Raw genomic sequence first — 20,980 nt, forward strand, 5'->3', positions numbered from 1 at the left:
CATCCTGCTGTCATGTAGCGCACAGCTCAAATCATTGACACTGAGGGTCCAATCTAAACACCAGAAAAATCAGTAGGAGTCTTTCCATTGACTTTCTGGGAGTTGGATCAGACCATGAAGGTTATTTAGAATCTGATAGAAGACCCTTTTTAATTTGTGTATGTGATTTGAATGTATAATATTGAGACCAAAGTCCCAAACCTGCAAACTAGCTAGTTAGAATCAGAGAACACCTGCATTCCAAGGACCACTTAGGACATGACTGACCTAAATAATCCAAATCTTGTGAATCTGGTTTCATAGTCCCTCATAATTTGCTGAGTTCTAATCCTCTAACTAACATTAACACCAGTTGATGGAATTACTCACTTGCATAAGTATTTTACAGGATTAAAACCAAAATTCTCAAAATCTGCAGGTGATCTTGAACCTGAAAATGAGCAAATTATGAGGGCCAGTGAAACCAGATACAAAAATACTTGGATTGGTTAGATCAGTGGTTCCTAAATGTGGTTGTTGGCGTGCTGGCCATCCTCTTTTTTTCTAGCTGCTACATTGCATGAAATGCTGCAAAAGTCACACTGAATTCATTTTGGCTATTACTTTTCTATGTGAACAATTGGGATGATGTAATCATGAATAGGACGGAGGGGGTTGTGTTCCATGTGAATATGAGGGAGGCGTTTCACAAGGCAGTTTCTCTATTTAAAAATCTAGTCCATGCCAGGACACAGTTTGAGAACCTCTGATGTAGGTAATTGGATCAGCAGGTGGCAAATGCAGTACAAAAAAGGTAAATATGAAATACTATAATTTAAACTGGGAGCAAAGAGCCAAGATATGGTATATATGCTAAATTCATAGATTCTAAGGCCAAAAGGGAGCATTGCGATCATCTAGTCTGATGCCCTTACAGGCAATAGAACTCCCCCAGAATAATTTCTAGACCGTATCTTTTAGAAAAACATCCAATCTTGATTTAAAAGTTGTCCGTGATAGAAAATCCATCACACCCATTGGTAAATTGTTCCAGTGGCTAATTATTCTCACCATTACAATGTTTTTGTGACCAGAGAGATGGAATACAAAACAATTGTGTGTATATATGGTAAGGGTGTGTGTGTGTGTGTACACCCTTTACCATATGGCATATATGGTACTTATTAGATCCTAAAGTCACCATATCATAGGAACAATATTATTGCAATAGAGAACATGCAGTAGAGTGCTACTATTATGTATTCCAAAGGAAAGATAACGTTGTTGATTTTTTTTCACATTATTTAGGTGCTTAAAACTAGAAACATGATCCAAAAGTGAAGAAATTATTAATAAATAGGGAACTCCTGGTAGAACTACCTTACAGAAAGGGTAGTCAACTTAATATTTGCCTTCTTTTGAATTACAAATACAAGTTAGCGAGCAATACCTAGGTAAATTTGTCTCTAAGAATGAAGAAGGGTAGTGAGGAGAGTAATGAAGTTGCAATGTAGTCTTAAGATGACTCATAAAAAGGAAAGAATTCGGAGCTGGATGACCTTTTCCATTTCCAGTATACTAAAGGGTAAATTACTTACCTATAATTTCTCTTTGAAGTTACACCATTTTAGAGTTTAATGCCAGCCAATTATCATTAATGAAATATTGTATCTCTAAGAATTGTATAGTTAATATTTGGTTTTATTATAGTAATCGGCCTAGCTGTCCTGAAGATAATAGGAGAACACGTCCTTCAGATGAATTTAACAGAGGGGGAAAAAACAGATTTGTGCCATATTCTTCACGCACAATGCATCTGTCCTCATCCATACACCAGGAAGATGATTCAGCTGATTATGAAAGGAAACCTTTTCAAGGTGAATTTACAAGAGATATGGAGCAAGGCAAAAGATTGCCCATTGTAACAGTTGATTACAATTATGGTTTGCCACTAGATTACAGACCTGAAGAGGAAGAGAGAACACATTATGATTTACCTCCAAGAGAGCGCTACAACTGGAACTGAATAAAAAGAAAGCATTTGCTCTGATTATACCTGTATTTACCCATTTTACTTTGTATGTGGACCAATTTTTTTTTTTTTTTACGAATTAGAAAATTCAAGTTTCAATGTTAAGAGAACTTGTCTCTACTGTAAGACTAGTTTCTACTGATGTGTGGTTCTTTACATTTATGAAATAGTGTGTGTTAAGTATATTTGGAGACAAATCCTCAACACATGTGAAATTAAAATAGTTCTTGTTTCTAGTGAAATTGGAACCCTATATCCTAAAGTAAACAGCTGACTGATAGTGGTTGTGTTTCTGTTTAACTTTCTTTAAATGCAAATAATTTCAGGATGCAAAACTTGTAATAAAAGCTAAAACACTGCACCGTAAACTAGACTAGCATTTGAGATTACAGAAAACCTACTATGAAAATTAATAAAGCAGAAAGTAATGTCAATTTGATTGAATTGTTTGGTGGTACCTTGGATTTTTTATTGCTAACTGCTAACAAAAAATGGCGTCTCAATGTCATAATCCTGCAGTTAAAAGCCAGTATTAAGGGAAAAGAGTACATTGCGCCGGTGGCAGGGCGAGCCGAGGCTGCGGGGGAGGGGCCAGGGGCTAGCCTCCAAGGGCAGGAGCTCAGGGGCTAGGCAGGAAGGTCCCGTGGGCCAGATGTGGCCTGCGGGCTGTAGTTTGCCCACCTCTGATCTAAGGCTAACTTTTGTATAAATTCAAAAGCATTACAGATTTCTGCAAAATCTGCTCAAGCATCCTGGAACTTCTGTAGAAAAATGGTTTAGCACTTGAGATTATTCTGCTACAGATGAACACACTCTGGTTTTATGCTCCTGTGTTTCTGATGTAGCAGTGTAGCGTAGCTTGACAATGACTTTTTTAACTAGAGCTGGATGGGAAATGGTTTTCCCATCCCTCAAATATTTTTGAGAGTTGAAAATTTGTCCCATTCTGAATCGGGACAAAAAGTCAAAATCTCAAATGGAAAACCAAAAACAAAATGTCACTTTCAATTTCAACATTTTTTAACTTTTTAAACAAAAAGTCATTTTAAACTGCAGAATTGAAATTTGTTATTGAGAAAATTTCAATGTTTTTATTCAACAACTTTTTTCAATACTTTTTCAAGTCCGGAGATTTGTCAAAACTGTTTCAATTTTGACAAATAGTTTTTGACCAAAAAAATAAAAGTTTAATTTAAAAGATTCCCAACCAGCTCTACTTTTAACACTTCTACACTGACAACCAACTGGGTTATCTGTCAACTCTGGGAAATGTTCTGCACATGCCTGTCACATCAAATGATGGGTTTTTTTCAGTTAGTTCAACTAATTCTAAATTGTGGTTTTGTTGGGATATTGTTCGCCAATGTTGAAAATCTGGAATAGCCCTGATCCTCCATGTGCCTGTGTTGCTAAAAGATCACTTTCAAGATGGACTGGACTTCTTCCAGGTTTCTAGCCTTGTAGAACAATATCCCATGAAAAGCACAACACAGAATCTAAATTCTGAATGGGAGCTGCTTTTCAAAATCTGGGCCCAATTATGGGTGTTGAGTTCTTTTGAAAATCAAGCACTAGACCGCTGAAAGCAGAGAGATGCAAAGAAAATGACCAAGTTCGGGAGAAAGAGGTCCTGACACTTCATGAGTAAGTGAAGGGTGAAGAATTATATCTTCTTTTTCTTAAGATCCTCCGGGTTTATTCCCTGCTTCTTCCCCGGTCCCTTACAGACTTACCTGAGAGAGCCCAACAGGGCAGCTGGCTCCAAATCATCCCTAATTCCACTTTACTCCTGCACTCTCCACCTCAATGACATTCCCCTCTGTCAGGATTATCTCTCAATTTGCCAATTTTTGCTCATTGTAGAAAGCTGAAATTTCTCATATTTTACAACAATTAACTTTTGTTTTCCATTAAATCTGTGATAACGAGAATAATACAGCCTTACTCAGTAACAAGTATCTCAAAGATGAAGTAATTTTGAGAAAGGGTGTGCATATTAATGAAACAAATTTTCCTTCAGTTGGGTGCTCTTTTCTGTTAAATCATTTTAACACAGGCTTAGTCTAAGCATCAGCATTCACATGCCTTTATCAGGGATGAGGGAGAGGTGCAGCCCAGGCTACAGGTTTCTTACATTCAAGTTTTCTAAGGAAATTTCGCTTCCCTCTCTCTGCTGGAGGATATCAGTGAGGCATTAGTCAGGACCAGCTCTAGGCACCAGCAAAGCAAGCACGTGCTTGGGGTGGCACATTTCCAGAAGCAGCATTCCGGCCATCCTTTTTTTTTCCAGAAAAATCCACCAATGTACCAAAAAAAAAAAAAGACATGAAGAAAAAAAATCTTCAGTAGTGCGATAGGAGCGTGACGTGAAAAATATTGTGTCACATCGTGACATGGTCACTCATAATATGAATGTGCGTAAATGTGTAAACATTAACGGTTATTGATTAATTAAATTAGGAATCACAATTACTTGTGTGTACTGTGCTGCCCTATTGGCGCAATTCGCACCAATTTCCATGTCGCGTCAGTGCCAGTGGTTATAGGCCTAAAAAGCTGGGACAAAAACGATTTTCCGGTGCTGCCTACCGGCAACAAAGAGAGAAACGGAAAAAGAATTAGAAAAACTATTTTTAAAAAGTCGACATTACCAGTATCAGTGGCTTCTGGTGAGTGCAGTTTCTCAAAACTGAAATTACTAAAAAATTATTTGAGGTCCACCATGTCTCAAAATGGTTTGTCAGGACTCGCATTAATTTCAATTGAAAATACCATTGCAAAAAATTTGGATTTTACTGAATTATTAAAAGACTATATGAGTATAAAAACCAGAAAAATTCAGTTCATATAAATTTTTAATTTATGAGAAACTAGGGGCAACGGAAGACACTAACGTTTTTCATTACAGTGTACAGTTGAACCCAAATTGTTTGTAATTGTGATTTTGTTAAAATTAAATGAGTACACTACTAGGAAATTTGTTTTATTTCACTAACTACAAATTCTCTGTTTTCATTTATTTTTATTTTAAACAGTCAGAACAAAAAAAAATTGCCAAGTGCAAACGTGTAAAAGCCAAAAAAAAGTAGGGGGCGCCAAAAATTTTTTTGCTTGGGGCTGCAAAAAACTTAGAGCCGGCCCTGGCATTAGTATTGCAAATATAAATGTCTTAGCTTTGTTTTTGCAATGTTTAGATACTTGCTATATGTAAAAAAGGAGTAAAGAGCAACATTGTGGGACATAGAGGAGGAAGTGCTTTGAAGTACACTGTTAGATTCAAAATGAGATTATAATTTGAATAGGGAAATACAGCCCCTATGCCCAGATCCAAAGGTAGAGTACTCTAGAGCTCAATACTCACCTCTAGGTACAGTTTTCCAAGAGCCAGATGTTTTCAATTTGACAAAACATATTTTGCTTTTGCAGTTATGGTTGAAGCAAAATTACTGGATAAGGCATTTACCACACACTGGCTTTGAAATGTGCTTGGGTGTTCTCATATTTTTTTCCCCAGAATTTAGTTTCTTTAAAAAAAATTCTGTTCAGAATAGACTTATGCAAACATAAGCCCACACAATTCATTAAAACAGTTATTAGCTTGTCTTGAAATGTTTCTGCAGCTGAATCATCACTGCACATTAGCATCTGTAGTATTCTAAGTTAGCCAGATGGTAGAATATGAAATCAAATTAATTAAAATACTTCTTATCTTCATACTGTAGATCAATGCAACTGTCAAAATAAATGTCAGGTTCTCTCCTATTTCCTCCATAACTTTTGAAAATGTTACATGGTCCTGGCTTATTTCATGCAAATTCTCAACACTACTAGAAATATCTGCAGTATACTGCAACACATCTTGAGGAACACCACTGGTTTCCCACTGTGCTGAATATGAAATCTCCTGGAAAGACGTAGTGATGCAGACATCCTGGAGGTTGCTGGTAGGGTATAATATGTCACATTAAAGTATGACTTCAAACTTTTCTGGCTTGACTTTGTTGTCATTCACAGTGCTGTTGCAAACACTGACAAATTGCTGAAGCTGTGAAATAATATTATGAATAATTTAAATGCAGCAAATATTTGCAAAAGGGACAAAAGGGGGTGAAATCTTTAGATCCCTTCAAATCCATGGTCACTTGGATCGCAGATCCATTTTTGTGGATCGCAGATGGAGGCGGATCCACATTTTATATCCACGTAGGGCTCTAGAAATCTTGTCCCCATTTAAGTCAATAGGAATTTTGCTCTTGATTCAGCAGGGCCAGGTTTTCTCCTTGGATATTTAACTATGGGCCAGATTCTCCAGACTGGCTGAACTGTGCTCAGCACAAGATAGGAATGGGAGGGAAACAAAGGTTGCTTTTGGCTATCTTTGCGACCTTTGATCTTCAATTGGGCTGTTCCAGTGCATATTTTTGAGCACCCTAAAGATTTCTCTTGTATTGTGCTGGCAATTCTCCCTATACCAGGTGCAGGAGGGATGGGTCTGCACCAACTGGGGTTTCCTCTACTCAACGACAATCATCTGTTAGCTGTAAGACCCCCTTTTAACTGGAAAGATAATGTCTCTAACTAAAAAAATTTAAATTTGTTTAGGTAGTTTTTAAAAAAAAAAAAGCCTTTAAATGTCTTACTCCAAAGGAAACCTGTTAAATTGTGCTTATTTATGTTTGATAATTGCTCAACAATCACACTGGTAGTATACAATGTAACTTCCTAATAACAAATGCTTTCCACAAATTGCTTTGTAGCCTTGTAATGTTAGGCCTGCTGGATATCCTACAAAACAGATTACAGCTATAGCCTGCATTGGTACTGTAAGAAAGGATTGTTTTCACCTAACACAAGAGAAAAGAGACTTAATTCATGGCTCAGTTCATTTTTTAAAGTATTGAACATTCTCTTTTTCCTCCTCTGTATTCAATACGTCACCATTACTCTCACAGTGGACTTTGCTAAAAACATCTTATTGGCCCTTTCTGCGTGATAGAAACATGACAAATATTTTGATTAGTTTGTGATAAACTTCTTCTGCATCATTTTTAATATTCTGAAATTAAATAGAAACTTCCACCTTGCTGAGTCATAAGGTGTATCCCTGGCCTTCTCTCAGTGGGACAATTGTACAGCTGATGTTTCTGGATGGGCTGTCAAGCAGGCTAGGCAGTGCTAGTACCAATCTGTCTGGAGGCATCACCAAGATGCACAGCACAAGTTTGGAACTACAGACATACCATACATAACTTATATACAGTTACTCCTAACTTAATGTTGTCCCGGTTAACATTGTTTCATTGCTGATCAATTAGAGAATATGCTCATTTAAAGTTGCGCAATTCTCCCTTATAACATTGTTTGGCAGCCGCCTGCTTTGTCCACTGCTTGCAGAAAGAGCAGGAGCTAGCTGGTGGGGGCTTGGAACCAGGTGGACTGGCAGCCCCCCTATCAGCTCCCCTAAGTTCCCTGTGCAGCAGCCGCCCAGCAGGCTATCAATTGCTGGGCAGTTCAGCTGTCCCTCCCCCCACTGCCTTGTGCTGTTCCTGCCCTCTGCCTTGGAGTTGCTTCTGGGAGCCTCTGCTGTGCAGAGGCGGGGCGGGCAGGGGCGGCTCCAGGCCCCAGCACGCCAAGCACGGTCGCCGGGAGGGTGGCAGGCGGCTCCGGTGGTCCTGTGGCTTCGGTGAAGCATCCGCAGGCACTCCTGCGGGAGGTCCACTGGAGCTGCGGGACCGACGACCGGCAGAGCGCCCCCTGCGGCGTGCCGCCATGCTTGGGGCGGCGAAATGGCTAGAGCCGCCCCTGGGGGGCAGGGAAGAGGGGTGCTAATGTCAGTGTGTCCCCCTCCCCCCGCTCCTGCCCTCCCCCCACTCCTGTATCCCATCGCCACAGAGCGGAGGGTGGAGCGGAACAAGACAGGGCTCAGGATGGAGGGAGCTTGCTGGCAGCAGCAGCAGTCTCAACTTGCTGATCTACTTAAAAAGGCAGTGTACTTAGAGTGGGATTAGCCTACTTAAAAGGGCAATGCCCATGTCTCTCTCTCATGCACACGGTGTGTGTCTCGGTTTCTCTCTGCCATGCTGTGTCTCCTTCATTCATGCTGCCTTGTAGAGTGTGAGGCTACATTAACAACAATGTGTTAACCCTTGAGGGCTCAGCCAAGTGCTAGTTCATTGTTTAGCAGTAAGGCATTCCCTGGGAAATATCCCACCCTCTGGCTCCACCAACTCCCTCTATTTATATTAATTCTTGTGGGGAAATTGGATTCACTCAACATTGTTTCGCTTAAAGTAACATTTTTCAGGAACGTAACTACAATATTAAGCAAGGAATTACTGTAGTAAAAAGGTGATACAAACACTTAAACGAGATTATCATACTTGGAAAATTATAACATTTTTGCAGATACCTTACATGGCATATCTGGCATAACTCATTGCCATTTTACAATATTGGTATTCATAATATCCTAAAGTGTCCCCCAGATTCCATACAGCGTCACAGGCCTCACACTGCTTTACTAACATTATTTAATTAAGCCTTGCAACGTCTCTGGGAGGTAGAAGAGTAATATTTATATCCATTTTGCAAATAGAGAATGAGAAATTAAATGTATTTCCTCAAGGTCTCACAGCAAATTAGTGACAGCGTTCCTGACTCCCAGGCCCCAGCTGCAACCACTAGATCATACATCTTCCCAAGAGTACATGATATAATTTTGACTGAACTTCTATTAAAAACCACCAGATTCTTCCCCCCACCCCGATTAATTGCTTTAGAGATTATGTAACATTCATAGGAAAATACAAATGAATTACAACTTCACGAGTTGCAGACCTGTTTACTGTGCTAATTTAAGGCAACTTATTTGCAACCAAAATAATATAGTAACTATTAAACTCTGCAGTTACATAGCACTTTTCCTTTCTATTATTTTTTATTATTTGTACCCAAAAGCCCCAGTCCCAATTAGGATCCTTTTTGTCCCTATTAGCATCTAGAACAAATTTACTAGCAAGTTGCAGATTCAACATACAGTTTCAAAACTAGTGATTTGAGGCACCCTAAAGGGGCCTGATTTTCAGAAGTGCTGAACACCCAGCCTCTGAAAAAATCAGGCCCCTTTAAGATGTCTTAAGTTGGGCAAGAAGAAATTGAAGCACCCAAAATCACTAGCCACGTCTAAAAATGAAGACTTTACTTTTTATTGGTCATTTTATCACTGGGAAAGGGGATAGAGGCCGCTAGGAATGTTGTCCCAGGCCTGGGTTCATCAGGGGAACCTACCACTTCTCACCAGAGTGAACAGCAGTTCATTTAAGATGCCTGCAGTACATATAGACAGAGGCAGCGGCTAACAGAGAAGCTCTTGTATGCAGCACCAGCCCGCACTGTGTGCCTCTTCTCAGAGATTCCTGTCCAAATAGACTGCTGCTTGCTCTGAGGGCTAATACATGGACATCCTCGCACAAGGCAGCCTGAGACAAACCTACAGGCCACCTCTTCTTCCTCTGGACTGTTAGAGAAGACCCACAAGACACAGAGAACCATGGGAGGAGGCCACCTTGATACAAGCTCCAAGTTTTGTGAGGGAGTTCTTCAGGTGAAGGAGGAGCGATTACGTGACCCTTGGAGTAAGTTTGTTGTGTCTGGTCTGTTTGTTTGGGGGACCCTGTGCTGAGCCTAGTGGCCTGCTAGGCAAGGCTGAGAGCTTCTTAACCAGACTTTGATCCCTAAGCTCTTTAGCACCCATTAACCAGAGGGTGGGGCTACTCAGGAAGACCAGGGCTTTAAAGAGCCCACTCCTTAGTGACCAGAGGAGCGATCCATCATTAGAAACATAAATAGCTGGGTTTGCGATGACTGGGAAAACCGCATGGTGATGTGCCTGCTTGGTGAAAAGGTTGCACATCTCTGGAGACATCTAAAGAGACTTATGTGTAGTGTTGGGGAGGAGCTGTTGGTTGTGGTACATGTAGGTACTTTTCAGATTGGAAAAGAGATGACCAAAGGGGGATATGATAGAGGTCTATAAAATCATGACTGGTGCGGAGAAAGTAAATAAGGAAGTGTTATTTACTCCTCATAATACAAGAAATAGGGGTCACCAAATGAAATTAATAGACAGGTTTAAAATAAACAAAAGGAAGTATTTCTTCACAAAAAGGCACAGTCAACCTATAGAAATCTTTGCAAGAGGATGTTGTGAAGGCCAAGACTATAATGGGGTTCAAAAAATGGCTATTAGCCAGGATGGGCAGAGATGATGTCCCTAGCCTGTTTGACAGAAGCTGGGAATGGGTGACAGGGAATGGATCACTTGATGAGTATCTGTTTCATTCATTCTCTCTGGGGCACTTGACGTTGGCCACTGTCAGAAGACAGGATACTGGGCTAAATGGACCTTTGGTCTGACACAGTAAGGCTGTTCTTATGTTCTTAACATTTGCTCTTCCCCTTTCTTCTGAAGTGAGAAACAGAAATGGAGGGACAAGGGGAAGGAAGTAACATGAACAGAAAGTGATAAAGGAAAAAGGAGGACGGAGGGAATTAAAGTAGAAAGAGAGAATGTGTGAAAGGAGACAGTGTGAAAAAGCTCTCTGTGTGTGTAAGGAGTGTTAATATGTAAGACAGATGGGTGTAGAAGGAGAGAAGAAGTTAAAGGCTGGAGGCAGACTCAATATAATATGTCATGGGCCTCATAAATCTGACTGTGGCTTTGTATTTAATCATCATGTTAATGCAAACACTGGTTATCAAAAGAATACAGGAGCAATTCTGACTTCTACCCCTCCAACAACAAAGTCATGTGGGGGGATTAAAAATAAGAATAGCCTCCGTTTAATCTTTAAATCTAGTCTACATGTAGTGCAATATCCTGAAGATATTCCCTCCAGATTCCTGACCCAAATTTCAAAAACCAAACAGGACTCCAGAGAATCCACCTCATAATTTACCTTGAACCTAGTGCATGTTGGGACCAGATTTTAGGACTTATGGGCCTGATCCAAAGCCCACTGAAATCAGTTCTGTGTGAATACCACAACTGGTCAAAAGCGAGAAACGTTATGAAGTAATTTTCTTTTTGCAAGTTTAAACACAAGAATGATTTTTTTCATTACTCAAAAAATTTTTGTGAAAATGTGTACCAACAAACATTTTTTATTTTGAAATGTTTCAGTTTTTTGTTGTCTTTTCCTTCCCCTTTCCTGTTCCCACTGAAAAGAGGGAAGTGGGAATTATAAAGCAAAAAAATCAACTTTCATTTTCCAGGTTAGTTTGAAAAATAGAAAAAAACCAATGTTTTTCAAGAAAATTTCCAATTTTGAAAAAAAAGACAAAATTTTAAATAAAAATACCTTTGTTCAAAGTTTCAATCAGCTCTAGTGAATTCCTGTGCACTGCAGATTAGGCTATGTCTACACTTCAAATTACTTCAGTACAATTTATGTGAATAATCCACACCCCTGAGCAACGTAAATTATATTGACCTAAGTGCTGATGTGGACAGCGCTGTCAGTGGGAGAGCTTCTCCCGCTGACATAGCTACCGCCTCTAGAGGAGGCAGGAGGTATTAGAGCATCTTCACCAGAAGTGATACAGCAGCACAGCTGAATAGGTGCAGCTGCACCACTGTCGCTGTTGTAGTGTAGACATAGCCTCAGTTTATCTCACTATGAAGTCTGTGTTTTGATTTAAGAATCCCTAATACCTTGGGCCATGACATGAAGTTTCAGCACTTCTGGGTTGAGGTCAATCCTGTACTCATATATGGGGTCATGCTCCCAGTGATTTCAATGGGTATTTCACTTGGGTATAAACATCAGGATTAGGGATGAAAGTCTGGTCCTACTGTAGTCAATAGAAGTTTTGCCACTGATTTCAGTGGGGCCAGGATTTCACCCCCAGGTTTTTCACTTTCTCTGCCACATTATCATGTGCCAGTCTGGACAGACTCTACTCCCTAGGCATAGACTACATAGTTGGGAGTTGTCATTGTTATTTAATATTTTAAGAGATATAACTGGTATCAGAGAACAAAATCACAAGAAAATCTTGGTTCTTGTTATTAGTCAATCAGATAAATCAAGATACAAATGGCAAAACATATCACAGCTTGATCTGGCTAGAATTAACTGTGTTGTATGTGTTACAGAAGAAGACATGATGATCACACTTACAAAATATGATGTTATGTTTCTGGCTGATAAGAAGACATTCTCTCAGAGGCATCCATATAATGTTTAAAGTTATTTCTGGTTAGTATCTCTATATTCATTTGAATTATTTCAAATAAGTTGGCCAACATCAGTTTCGAAAAGCAAGAGAAAATACTTGAAAATATAAATTATTATTAACACTAACATTAATATATTGGTATTAATAATAAGTTGATCCTTATCATTGGAGCTTTTTAATAACAGATTAGACAAACACCTGTCAGGGATGGTCTAGATATATGCAGGAAGCTAGACTCGATGACCTCTCTAGGTCCCTTCCAGCCCTACATTTCCATGATTTGTAAATGAAATAGGTAATGATCCTTGTACAAAAAACCTTTCACATATATTTTAAGTATTAGCTTTGGAAATTATATGTATCAATGATAGTTAGTGGTGAATTAACTAATCTGAGATTAATTCAGCTGTTAAGGTTTATAGGGAATGTAAAATATTGGCTGAGTGAAGCAAGGTCCTATACTCAATTTGATGGCAATTTTCTGTCTGTTTGGATGTAATATTATAACTTTGAATGCTGCATGTGATCAATTCCAACATTTCAGAGAATGTTCCAGGCATCAGTGGGCAGAACCCTAACAAGCTTGGGGTTTGGGTGAAAATTGAAAAACCAGAAGGGGAAAATGGGGGACACGTGGAGCCCTTTGCATCTGATTAGCAGACCCAGCTGCTTCAACCTGCTCCATAATTGACTCTAGATCAAAGAAACCATTGATGGCAGCCATTAACATCTTCCAGCATAACAATATCGCCTACCTCAGCTCTGCCAATGGTCCCAATACAGTTAGAAAAAAATAAATAAGACTGAAGGGAGAAAGGTAGGTGGGCACACATAGGGGTGGAGGATGGAGGGAACCTGGTATGGGGTAGAGGAATGGTGAGGATACACAGAGCCCTGGCATGGAGCAGAGGAAGGGAATGGGGTTCTCTTGCCGGAGCCTCTTGTGGGGAAAGTACAGTTCCCCACAAGGGGCACTGGGTGCATGCAGCCCCTAGCAAGGAGGGGAGAATGAGGAACCAGGCTATGGGGGAAGTAGGGAAACAGAATCCCTGGCATGAGCCAGAGGGGGAAATGGGACACACAGAGCCCTTTGCACGGTGGAGGGCGGTAAAGGAGATTGCAAGGAGTTCCTGAAATAGAGGGGGATGGGAAGGTGTCCCACTTGGAGCTTTTTGGGAGGGGGAACAGGGGGATGCAAGGAATCCCCAGTGTGTGCAATGGGCTCAGCCTACAGAATCTCTTGAATTATAAAAATAGACCTATTATTTGTAGAGAAAGATATTGGAAAAACGAATCTCCACTATAAATTTGTATGCCTGCAAATTGTTTTGTACTGTTAGAATATAGTTTAGAACATATTTATTTTGTAGAAATGAATTTGTAACCACTTTTTATTACAAAAATGTTCAATGTACTTGAATTATAATAACAAATGACTCAAAAGCCATATCACATTCACCCTGTAAGAGGTTGCCCATTAGACACTCAGTTATTCAACACCAGGCTTAATATTTGGATATAGTGACACCTCTAACTCCCACTCAGTTACATGGAGGAGTATCTGAGAAGACATCAGTCACCTGCCCTAAGGGATTCTGGAATGAGGTAAGTCATTTGTTCCTAACTCAGGATCCAAATCCACAATATTCAGTGCAGGTGTGCACTTCATCATTCCATACCCCCCAGAGGAACTCTCAAGGATCCTAGCTGGTTGTCCCCCTTCTTATTCTCTCTATCCTCCACTGAACATTGAAGCAGGCCAACTATCTTGCCTCTCCAGTGTCACTGCCAATCAAATAAGATGAGCATTTCCTTTAACCACAGGCCTAACCATGTTCTCACAACAGTGTTTCTATCATGGGAGAGCACAAGCTTATTAGTCTTTGTTTAGGAATTGCTGAGTAGTTATATTTTAACTATTAAAAGCCTTTGTAAACTGCGTAATAACTATGGGAGGTAGTGGAGAGAATCAAGATTTAATTCTTGAAGATTTTAGAGTATGACAAGAGAAACAAGAGTTCTTCATCAAGAACTGTCCATATGGATCCATGCACTTGGAATAAGCATAACTCCAGCATCTTCTAGAAAGTAGTGCCTGTTGGGACCACTTCCCGATCCTCCCTTACTCAACCTTCAAAATATATTACTCTATATATTTTATATATTAATATAAAGGAACGGTGGCCTTCACTCCCCTTTGGCACCTTTTGATGACTGAAGGTGCTGCTAGTGTGAAACACACTCAGTATCCTTAAAGCTTCACTTATCTTTGTTTCCATGCCATTTGGTGCTATTTTACTAAATGCTATGTTGAAATTACTTATATGTTATATTTCTTCTAAGATCACCATCTGTTCAGGAGCACTAGCAGTGGGTGAAGTCTGCCTTACCTCTGAACTTCAGTTTCCAGACTGAACAACTTAAGACAGCCCCAAAGTTTGTTTTCAATTTAAAAGTAACCTTATGTAAGATTTCCTGTTTAGGAATTGCACATATAAATATAACACAGTCTGAGTAACACTACTCTGCAATGTTGTTAGTGTTCCCTAAAGTTTTATCTATATCCAAAAACTGCAGATTGCACAATTATTATACTTGGGGAAAGAATAATGGAACATCTGTGTAATTGTAATACAGTACTGGATTTAAGTAACCATTTCAATTACAATCTACCATTTTTATGTAACTACTAGGGCTGTCAAGCGATTAAAAAAATTAAATTGTGATTAATCATGCTGTTAAACTATAATAGAATATCATTTATTTAAATATTTTTGGATGTTTTCTACATTTTCAAATATATTGATTTCAGTTACAACACAGAATCCAAAGTGTACAGTGCTCACTTTATAATTTTTTTTTATTACAAATATTTGCACTGTAAAAGAACAAAAGAAATAGTATTTTTCAATTCTCCCATTACAAGTATTGTAGTGGAAATTCTTTATTATGAAAGTTGAACTTATGAATGCAAAATTATGTACAAAAAAACCTGCATTCAGAAATAAAACAATGTAAAATTTTAAGATCCTATAAGTCCATTCAGTCCTATTTCAGCCAATTGCTCAGACAAACAAGTTTGGTTACAATTAGCAAGAGATAATGCTGCCCACTTCTTGTTTACAATGTCACCTGAAAGTGAGAACAGGTGTTTGCGTGGCACTGTTGTAGTTGGCATTCAAAGGGCAGCTCCAGGCACCAGCGCACCGTGTGCCTGGGGCAGCAAGCCGCAGGGTGCGGCCTGCCAATTGCCATGAGGGCAGCAGTCAGGCGGCTTTCGGTGGCATGCCTGCGAGAGGTCCGCCGGTCCCGTGGTTTTGGCAGCAATTCGGCAGCGGGTACGCCGAAGGCACGGGACCGGCAGACCTCCTACAGGCATACCACCAAATCCGCGTTACCAGTGGACCTCCCGCACGCATGCCGCCGAAAGCCGCCTGACTGCTGTGCTTGGGGCATCAAAATGCAGTGACGGCAGGGGCGGCTCTATGTAAGATATTTACATGCCAGATGTGCTGAAGATTAGAATGTCCCTTCATGCTTCAACAACCATTCCAGAGGACATGCGTCCATGCTGATGATGGGTTCTACTTGATAACGATCCACAGCAGAGGAGAAATGCATGTTCATTTTCTGAGTCATGCCACCAGTAGAAGGCTGATTTTCTTTTTTGGTGGTTTGGGTTCTATAGTTTCCACATCTGAGTGTTTCTCTTTTAAGACTTCTGAAAGCATGTTCCACACCTTGTCCCTCTCAGATTTTGGACGGCATTGCAGATTTTTAAACCTTGGGTTGAGTGCTGTAGCTAATTTCAGAAATCTCACATTGGTACCTTCTTTGCGTTTTGTCAAATCTGCTGTGAAAGTGTTCTTAAAAGGAGTATGTCCTGGGTCATCATCCAAGACTCCTATAACATGAAATATATGGCAGAAAGCCGGTAAAACAGAACAGGAGACATAGAATTCTCCCCCAAGGAGTTCAGTCACAAATTTAATTAACATATATATATTTTTTTAAAACGAGCATCATCAGCATGGAAGTATGTCTTCTGGAATGGCGGCCAAAGCATGAAAGGGCATATGAATGTTTAGCATACCTGGCACTTAAGTATCTTGCATCGCTGGATACAAGAGTGCCATGCGAACGCCTGTTCTCACTTTCAGGCGACATTGTAAATAAGAAGCAGGCAGCAGTATCTCCTGTAAATGTAAACAAACTTGTTTGTCTTAGCGATTGCCTGAACAAGAAGTAGGACTGAGTGGACTTGTAGGCTCTGAAGTTTTGTTTTCTTTTTTTGAGTGCAGTTATGAAACCAAATAAATAAATCAATCTACATTTGTAAGTTGCACTTTCATGACAAAGAGATTGCACTACAGTATTTGAGTGAGGTTAATAGAAAAATATTATTTCTTTTAACATTTTACAGTGCAAATATTTGTAATAAAAAATATAAAGTGAATACTGTACACTTTGTATTCTGTTTTGATAGAAATCAATGTATTTGTAAATGTAGAAAAACATCAAAAATATTTAATACATTTCAATTGGTATTCTATTAACAGTGTGATTAATTTTTTTAATCATGATTAATTGTTTTAGTTAATTGCATGAGTTAACTGTGATTAATCGACAGCCCTAGTAATTACATAATATTAGTATGTTGTAAAATAAAAAGACACCCATTTTAATTGCTGTGAACTAGAATTGCATGATATAGCGACTCCTTGGCAAAGGGTCCCCTGTTCTTTGCAAACATCTTTCACTTCAGACCTGACAAACTCACTACATCAAGCACATCTTATAGGATATTTATCTGTAAAGACTAACATGTTACATGCTTTCTGTAGATAACTTACTTGTCGAAGTTCAAAATCACTGTGAGATGCACGAACAAATAATATTTAAGAAATACTGTATTTATATTGAACATATGCTTTAAGATCTTGGAGTAGAAATTAGGTACTATTTCTCTCTGCTCATTTTTGCCTCTTACATAGCTCTGGTAAACACTGAAATAGGTGAGGGGAACTCTTCTTCCCCAGGCTTCTTCCTATATGCACAATATTAAACTGATTAATTTGTTTTCATATGGGGAGTTCCCTCATTTAATACATGTCATCCACTCCAAACTGAACTCTCAAATACAGTTTAGAGATGGGTGGAAAACAGTGTTCCTATCCTGCAAATATTTTAAAGAATTCAAAAATCCCCCCCCCCCATCTCAAATTGGGACAAAAAGTAGAAATCTTGAAAATATTTGTGAACCAAAAAACCGCCTCAACCCAACATTTTTTTGTTTCAGATCAATTAAAACATTTTGTTTTGATCTTTTATTTTGACCTTTTTAAAAAAAATCTTTTTTCAGTCTAATTAACTTTATTGTCTAATCAAAAAGTCATTTCTATCTGGAAAACCATAATTTTTCATGTTGACAATTTCTAAACTTTTTTTCTCAACATTATTTTGAGTTGGGGAATTTATTGAACTTGACCCTGTTGCATGAACAGTTTTGGTTTTGACAACTAGACATTTTTGATGAAAAACAATTAATTAAAAAACTCCAAACCAGTTGTAATAAAGTTCCATGATCTTGTGCTTATCCATGTGAACTGATACTGTCAGGTTCATAAAAGTTTGGAGTTCATAAAAACCATGCTTGATTAACGTAAATATAATTTAGTAACCTTGCTGACACATAAACAGTGGAGAAGCTACCAGTGGCACCTTTATAAATTAATTATTTATTAAACCCTCTAAGAGCCCTAGTTATGGATCAGGAAGAGAAAGATAAAGAGGATGGGTTTAAAATTTATTAGGCAATGGGAAACTTTTTGGAGAAGTGAACACCTATACACAAGAGATGAACTAGACTTCTGGCACAGAACTCTGCACACGTTTGGGGATATTATTTCAATTAGGAGCTGGAGTAAAAGCCTGACAGTGGAAGAGTACCCGGATCATACAAAGACATGCTAGGGATGTCAACAAACAAACAACAACAAAGGTATTTCTGCATCCGGTAAAGAATAGGACAGAAATTAGAGCTGAGCTGGAAGGGAAACAGGTGGAGATCAAGGAGGCAAATTCTGGAAAAATAACATATTAAGAGTTTTAATAAAAACAGGCTTATGGCCAAAAATTAAACCTAGAATATCTATATAGTAATACAAGAAGTTTAAATACAAAAACAGGTGAACTAGAATGCTTGGCAATGGAAGAGAACCTTGACATAACAGGCATACATTAAAACATGATGGAATATATTATTATAATCCCAAATTTGACTGATGAGGCAATAGAAGTGTGTGTGGGGGGGGGGGGGGAAAGCAGCGTTATTCCTAAAAGATTTCATATAATTTAATGAGATAAAATTTCTGACTGGCAAGGCTCATGCAGTAAAATTCCAAACAATAGAACTCTACAAGTATGGTTACATTAACGATCTCCTAATCAGGAAAAGCCTGTTGAATGCACAATGCTGGGGGAGATCAGAGGCAACTATAGCTAATGAAATATCAGTAATGTATAACTTCATTTACTGCATATAAACTGATCAAACATCCCAATCAGACATGATTTAGTGAAGCAATTTCTCAGCACGTTACTTCTTGAAACAGCTGATTTTACAGCATACAGCAGAGAGGCTATTCTTGACCTAGTCATAAGTAACACATTGAAGTCTGTTCTAGAAGTAACCATAGATAAGCTACTAAATGACAGTGACCACAATACGAGTTCCATATCCTCAAAGGATGGAATGCACCAGAAACTAGCACTTTGACACTGTAGTTTTAAAAAGGGCATTTCAAAAAAAAATTATGACACTATTCAAAAAGTCCCTTAAGTCAAAAATAAGGCAAGTAAAATTCTTAGGCTATGTGTACACTTACAACACTACAGCAATGCTGGTGTTCTCCTCTTGCTGTAGTTATTCCATCTCCCAGAAAAGGTGTAGCTAGGTCAATAGAATTCTTCCATCAATCTAGCACTATCTAAACTGGAGGTTAGGTCAGCTTTCACACCTCTGAGCAACACAGCTGGGTCATCTTAACTTTTTGGTGTAGTCTTGGTAGATTCAGCATGTAGCCCAGCTGAGTGATAGAAGATAAACATACCTCTAAACAAAGAGAGCAGAAAGACTAGAAAAACATTTGGTTAAATAGCCATAACTAAAGGTTACTTAAACTAAACAGATATTCTTCAGAAAATGGAAATCCACCTTTAGTGAAGTAATAGATGGGAGCATAACCTACAGCAAATAAAATATAAAATAAAAATTAGGAATGCTATGTGGTAATTTAAGAGCATACAATCTGACAATAAACATAAATAACAAGATTTCTTTATGTATGTCAGAAATAGAAAGCCTGTGAGAAAATGGGTTGGCCTGCTGGACTATCAGAGAGTAAAGGGAGCAGTTAAGGAGGATCAGGACATTGCAGAAATGCTACATGATTTATTTGTATCAGTCTACACTGCAGATACCTGTCTCAGACCAAGTCTTTTCAGTTAATAAAGTATCATTAGAGATTGTGATATCAATAGAGGAGGTGCCAGAACAACTGATAAATTGAGAGCACTAAGTCACCAGGACTGGATGGTATTCTGACAGTCTTATCCTGATGGAATCCAGGAATAAAGGTCCAGATGATCCACAATGGTATTCATGTGCCTAATTCCCATTGAGGTCAATTGTAGTTAGGTGTTTAAGTACCTTTGAGGACCTGGGCCAAAGTGACTGAGCTGCTAGAAAAATATGCACTCTATTATTTAAATCATATCCTATACCAGAGGATTGAAGGTAGCAAATGTTATATCTCTCTTTAGAAAAGAGGTTGTGGGTGGTGATCTTGGAAATTAGCAAACCTTATGTGAGGCTGACAGGGGGCACCTGATGAAAGGTTTAGTAATTTACCACAGATATTAAGACAAATAAATTATAACTGGCAATAAAAAAGCTATGATTGGTGGAAGATTGTTGGGTGGAGTCATAGTAGCCTTTAAAAATGGTTCTGCTTCACCCCTTATTTAAATTGCTAAAAGAAAGTTTGGGGGAGAGAGTGTGAGGCAGTGTCAGATGGAAGAAAAATGCAATTTAGTACAGCTGACTATCAAATACATCTCTGATTTTATATCTGGCATTTAGAAGGTAATTCTTCTTTGCAAAGGGAGTGGAATGAGCTACAGATATGGAAACTCAGTCGTGGCCTGGCTATTTTGAGAACTGTTGCAGGTTAATAAATAATTGTAAGTAAATCCAACGGGTCTTGTTATTGTATCCCAGCCTCTATTTTTCAGTGTAATACCCACCTATATGTGGGGGGTGCGGTGAGCGTACATCAGTGTCTTGCTACTAGCTGGATGTATTTCTATAAACTGTTTGATTTTCCTGTAGCCACCAGCTGCCCTCTAAATGTCGGAGGTGGGAAGGATTTACCTCCCCTGACCCTGCTGAAGCTGCTCAGCCACCGAAGGGCGGGCAGTAGGTAGCGTGCTGGTGACAGGCGGGCTCCTCGTGCCAGGACAGGAGCGGGAGGCAGTTGCTGAAATACGCCCCAGCGCTAGGGCCCACTACCTCAGCAACCGCCCTCCGAGGGCGGGCGAGCAGGCAGAACCGAACCCGCTCGCACCCCACCCAGCCCGGAACTACCTCACAGGGCCCCGGGCCACGCGGTCCTGCCTAGCAGCGGAGCCACGCACCCGCCCTCCCTCAGCAGGGGGCCGTGACGGCGC

The 20,980-nt window shown here is 39.3% G+C and overlaps 1 protein-coding gene and 1 long non-coding RNA gene across 3 annotated transcripts in view; one reads left to right on the forward strand and one right to left on the reverse strand.

The window, feature by feature from the left end:
• LOC120369347 overlaps positions 1–2,450 on the forward strand; it is a 31,402-nt gene extending 28,952 nt beyond the window's left edge. The window contains exon 12 of the mRNA XM_039482539.1: positions 1,690–2,450. Coding sequence (XP_039338473.1) covers positions 1,690–2,005 — 316 coding nt within the window. The 3' untranslated portion in view covers positions 2,006–2,450. The remainder of the gene's footprint in view (positions 1–1,689) is intronic.
• On the reverse strand, positions 1,814–20,965 carry LOC120369348. Of its 2 annotated transcripts, XR_005583093.1 has the most exons (5): positions 20,558–20,965; positions 19,138–19,338; positions 5,373–6,056; positions 3,745–3,927; positions 1,814–1,943 (listed from the first exon to the last, which is right to left on the reverse strand). It is a non-coding gene; the product is annotated as an uncharacterized LOC120369348 (long non-coding RNA). The 2 variants fall into 2 exon arrangements; XR_005583092.1 differs by lacking the exon at positions 5,373–6,056 and having other exon boundaries at positions 20,558–20,947.
• Between the last annotated feature and the right edge of the window lie 15 nt (positions 20,966–20,980).

The sequence above is a fragment of the Mauremys reevesii genome, linkage group 7, assembly GCF_016161935.1.
Source record: "Mauremys reevesii isolate NIE-2019 linkage group 7, ASM1616193v1, whole genome shotgun sequence".
Classification (NCBI taxonomy): domain Eukaryota; kingdom Metazoa; phylum Chordata; order Testudines; family Geoemydidae; genus Mauremys; species Mauremys reevesii.